Source organism: Myotis daubentonii, chromosome 16, assembly GCF_963259705.1.
Source record: "Myotis daubentonii chromosome 16, mMyoDau2.1, whole genome shotgun sequence".
NCBI lineage: Eukaryota > Metazoa > Chordata > Mammalia > Chiroptera > Vespertilionidae > Myotis > Myotis daubentonii.
Window position 1 is genome coordinate 45,520,411 of NC_081855.1, and position 5,215 is coordinate 45,525,625.

Genomic DNA, 5,215 nt, shown 5'->3' on the forward strand with positions numbered 1-5,215 from the left:
CTCCCCCAATCCCTTTCCAAGTTGTGTGTTAATCCCGCCCACGATACTCCATATCGTCGGTTCATTGGCCACCCTGGGCGAGAGGTGAGGCCTGGGCCACCCTGGCCCTCGCTGCCCGTCAGCACCAGGGCCGGCAGGACCTGGCCAATGGCATCGGGGGGCCGGGCAGGGGCGGAGCCCGCGGCGAGGGTCCGGGAGGGCGGGGATTGGTTACACCGCCCCGAGCTGTGTGACGCCAATAGGCGCGCGCGCACCCCGAAGGGCGGGGCTGGGGGGGGCGGGGAAGAGCCTATAAAATGAGAGGTGGGGCGCGCGCCGCGGCAGAAGGAGCCAAGCTCTGGCCCGGCGCGGAGTGGGTGCATTGCGGGGAGCTGGGCCGGGCGCCGGGCTGTGTGGAGACGTGAGCGCGCTCGCTGGACCCCGTCCTCGCCACCCCGAGTCCGAGGGCCGACCCCCCGAGGCCAGCACCCGGGCCCCTGCCCTCCGCCGGCCACGTCGTCGTGCACTCAGCCAGCTCGCCGCCGCGGAGCCTCCCGCGCCCCCGCCCCGCTGCCCCTTCTCCCCCGCCCGGCGGCCGGGTCTGCGGCGGAAGCAGCCCGTAAGTATCCCTGGGTGGCGGGCGGGGCCCGGAGGGGGAGGGGTGCAGCGGCGGCGGGCACCCGGCTCTCGGGGGCTCGGGGACGGCGGCGTCGCGGCCCCGGCGCGGAGGGGAGCGGCTCCAAACATCCGGCCCCTGGCAGCTCCGAAGGGCCCCGGCGCGCCCGGAGGCGGGGCCGGCCGGCGCGTCGCGCTCAGCTGGGCCGGGTGACCGGGGAAGGGGGAGCCCGAGGCGAGCCGACGGGACTTGGGGGTGGGGGCGCCCGGAGGGAGCGGCGGGCTCGCGGGGAACGCCGGGGTCCTCAGGATCCTCGGGGCGTGTGGCCGCCGCGGCCGAAAATGGTGTTGCGGAGCCGGTGCTCCCCAGGCTCTGGCTGGGTCCCAGGAGGCTCGGGGCCGGGGGCGGAGTGCGGCGGGTCCGGTTACGCGGGGGGAGGGGAGCAGCTGACCCGGGGCGGCCGGCGCCCCGACCTGCCCCGGCGCCCGGCCCCGAGCGGCTGCCTTTCCATCTCTCGCGGCCGTCCTCCCCCCACCCTTCGCCTCCCCATCCTCCTCCTCCTCCTCCTCCTCCGGCCGCCGCTGGGTTCCGAGGGCTGTGAGCTGCAATCTAATGAGACCCGACCGGCTGTTTATGTAATTGTCAGGCCTCCAGGCTCCTTCCAAACACCTTCCGCGAGCCCGCACCGCGCTCGTCCACACCTTCAAACAATTAGGCGTCATCGGCCGCCCCCGCGGCACCCAGGCTCCTGGCGGGGACAGCGTGTGTAGTTTGGGGGCAGCCAGAGAGCCCTTTCCCTTTGTCACCGCGAACACGGTGCCTGGGCAGATGGGGCATGCCGGCTTGGTTTCTAAACGTCCCTTTAAACCAGCCTCGGGGTACACACACAGCTCCTTCGCGACATCGCCTGTTTGCCCTTGATCTTTCCTTATCCCCACCCAGTGCTGACCCAGCACACGTTTAAAGGTCGACCTGAGCGGGCAGGACTCCCCGGCGGTTCCCTTATCGGGAGGGAGGGAGGGAGGTGGTTTTGAAAATCAGAATAAAACTCAGAAACCCTGCCCATTAGACAGGTTAATAAATAGTTTTGAAATGAAGTGTGGCTTCTGTTATATGTGCTGTCGAAGAGGTATTTTTCAGAAAGATATATATGGCAAAGAAGAAGCGCAGTTGTGTGCCCTTCAGTATATGCAAGACCTCAACTGTATAGGATAATTCGGTTTGAAGCAGTCGCTAAAATGGCAATTCATTTAGTATATAGTACCTTTAATTTTAGCATAATGTACTTTGGAAATTAAAATAAGCCTCCGAACTTCTCAAATTTCTAAATGTATAACAATAAAGGAGATTTAAGCAGTTTCAATACATATCCAAAATGAACAGAAACACAGAATTCACTTCTAAATTGGTGAATAGGAACACTACCAACTTCTAAAATTGGCATATATGTATATATATATATGTAGGTGGATGGATATTCTGAGTATAGTTTTCAGTAAACATTCTTGTGTGAATTGAAGAAAAAGAAGGAATATGCTACATATTCCGAACATGTTTTTATTCTTAGAACTCTATTCAAAAACAATTATAGGGTTAAAATATTGTTTTAACTGTAAATCCTGTTTTCCCATGATATTTTGAAGTTTAATAAACAATTTCTACTGTATAGGCCTGTATTTTGTGCTGATTATATTTTTCAGACTTTCTATCCTGTTAGACTTTTTCAAAAGTGACATTATTCCGGGGGTAAAAACAGGCTGTGGGACTTAACATTTAGCTCATTTGTACATGTTTGCTTTTGTTTTGTTTTCTTTAAGGAACAAGACCTCTCAAGGTGAAGGATAACCTACTATACCAGCACTTTGAATGAAAATTTGTTTCTCTGCCACAAACTGAACACTTTTTGTTTCCTCCGGTGTGTGTGGGGGAAGTTGAAACACAAATCTAACTTTGTGGCATAGCAGCTATGCAGCTTGAAATCCAAGTAGCACTAAATTTTATTATTTCGTATTTGTACAATAAGCTACCCAGGAGACGTGTCAACATTTTTGGTGAAGAGCTTGAAAGACTTCTTAAGAAGAAATATGAAGGGCATTGGTATCCTGAAAAGCCATACAAAGGATCAGGGTTTAGGTGTATACACATAGGGGAGAAGGTGGACCCCGTGATTGAACAGGCGTCCAAGGAGAGCGGTTTGGACATTGACGACGTTCGTGGCAATCTGCCACAGGATCTCAGTGTGTGGATCGACCCGTTTGAGGTTTCCTACCAGATTGGCGAGAAGGGACCAGTGAAGGTGCTCTATGTGGATGACAATAATGAAAACGGATGTGAGTTGGATAAGGAGATCAAAAACAGCTTTAACCCAGAGGCGCAGGTTTTTATGCCCATAAGTGACCCAGCCTCGTCAGTGTCCAGCTCTCCATCGCCTCCCTTTGGCCACTCTGCTGCTGTAAGCCCGACTTTCATGCCCCGGTCCACTCAGCCTTTAACCTTCACCACTGCCACTTTTGCTGCCACCAAGTTCGGCTCTACCAAAATGAAGAACAGTGGCCGGAGCAACAAGGTGGCACGTACTTCTCCTATCAACCTTGGCTTGAATGTGAATGACCTCTTGAAGCAGAAAGCCATCTCTTCCTCAGTGCACTCTCTCTATGGGCTCGGCCTGGGCAGCCAGCAGCCGCAGCAACAGCAGCCCTCCCAGCCGCCGCCGCCACCACCACCGCAGCAGCAACAGCAGAAAACCTCTGCTCTTTCTCCTAATGCCAAGGAATTTGTTTTTCCTAATATGCAGGGTCAAGGTAGTAGTACCAATGGAATGTTCCCAGGTGACAGCCCCCTTAACCTCAGTCCTCTTCAGTACAGTAATGCCTTTGACGTGTTTGCGGCCTACGGAGGCCTCAACGAGAAGTCTTTTGTAGATGGCTTGAATTTTAGCTTAAATAACATGCAGTATTCTAACCAGCAATTCCAGCCAGTTATGGCTAACTAAAAGAAGAAAAAATTGTCGTAAAAGTTAAAAGTACAAGTTAAAATGCTTGGGCCCAAGGAGGGTTTTTTTTTTCCACCTCCTTGAGATTTTTTTTTTTTAAGCGTATAGTAAAGATACATTCAAGCTTGGTTACAAAAATAAAACATGCATCATTTTTCATTTGCCAACCAAGCACAAAGTTATTTTATACTGACTGTATATTTTAAAGCATACTCCCAGATATACAGTATGGCCTCTTACAGTATTTAAGATATAGCAAGGACATGGCTGATTTTTTTCTTTTTATAAAAAATTGGCACTAATAAGTGGGTTTATTGGTCTTTTCTAATTGTATAATTTAATTTAGTACAAAGTTTGTAAAATATCAGAGGATATATATATTGTTTCTACGACATGGTATGCATTTATATCTTTTTACTACAGTGATCTGTGACAGCAGCAGCTTCATGTTGTATTTTTTTTACTGAAATTGTAAAATATCCATCTTAAAGACATCAACTATTCTAAAAATTGTGTACAGGATATTCCTTTAGTGGTGGAATTAAAATGTACGAATATTTGCTTTTTCAAAAAATGTATTTTCTGTTAAAGGTTTAAAGATTTTTGCTATATATTATGGAAGAAAATGTAATCGTAAATATTAATTTTGTACCTATATTGTGCAATACTTGAAAAAATGGTATAAAAGTATTTTGAGTCAGTGTCTTACATGTTAAGAGGGACTGAAATAGTTTATATTAAGTTTGTATTAAAATTCTTTAAAATTAAAAATGCTTTCTGTGGTCTTTTAAGCCTTTGCCAAAGATCTCTCTCTGGAGTTAATGACATTATACATGTTAATCGTGCAGAAAGATCTGACTCATTGAATCCCAAAGGAGTGATGGAAAGCAGTTGCTCTACTAGTGCAGCAGATAGTCATTTGCTACCTAAAAAGTTGTCCTATCGAAACTCCATAGCCTGACCACGCTTGGGACAGCCTTATTTTTTTGGCACCTCTCTCCAGTCCCTATCTGTCTCCCCTTGTTAGGGATAGTATGCTAAAGCTAGTCACAGCAAGCTTTAAAATGTGTCATGCTGACATCCAAGGTGATAAAATGAAATCCTCCCCTGTAATCTGAGAGGATTTATTTGAAATGTATATGGAGAGAGACCATTGGATTGGTTTTCTGTTTCTGTATAGGAGATGAACAGCTCATAAAACTTGCTTGGACAAAGCAGCTGACCTAACTTGACAAAAAGATTTAGGTCTGTTTACTAATCCTTTTACTTAAAGTTCAGTCATTGTATGAAGTTGGAGAGTTTATGATCTAAATCTATTCAAGATTGGACAGGTTACTAAGTATTAGCATTTGTGTGCATTTTCCCAGCATATTGTTTTTATTTTTTTATGGCAAATTGGATAGCCAACCCGCTGGCTTGGGGTTTTTTAATGGTTAGCCATTGATGATGTGTGTCAAATTGTAGTGGCTTGTTAAGGATGGAGTTTTTAAAAAAACATGACTTGGGAGGGACACTATTTAAATGAGTCCTTTAACTGTTTAATTGTCCATTGGTGCAGTGTTGACATAGTATTGGTGACAAAATTTCTTGAGTGGGAAGAAAAAAAAACGTTCTCTGTGCTTTTATAG

At 48.3% G+C, this 5,215-nt stretch overlaps 1 protein-coding gene across 1 annotated transcript; it reads left to right on the forward strand.

Moving 5' to 3' along the window:
• The first annotated feature begins 311 nt into the window (after positions 1-311).
• TOB1 (transducer of ERBB2, 1) lies at positions 312-4,358 on the forward strand. The gene is made up of 2 exons (XM_059670584.1): positions 312-598; positions 2,413-4,358. The coding sequence occupies exon 2, from the start codon at positions 2,562-2,564 to the stop codon at positions 3,585-3,587; it is 1,026 nt and encodes a 341-aa protein (XP_059526567.1). The 5' UTR covers positions 312-598; positions 2,413-2,561; the 3' UTR covers positions 3,588-4,358.
• Positions 4,359-5,215: the final 857 nt, after the last annotated feature.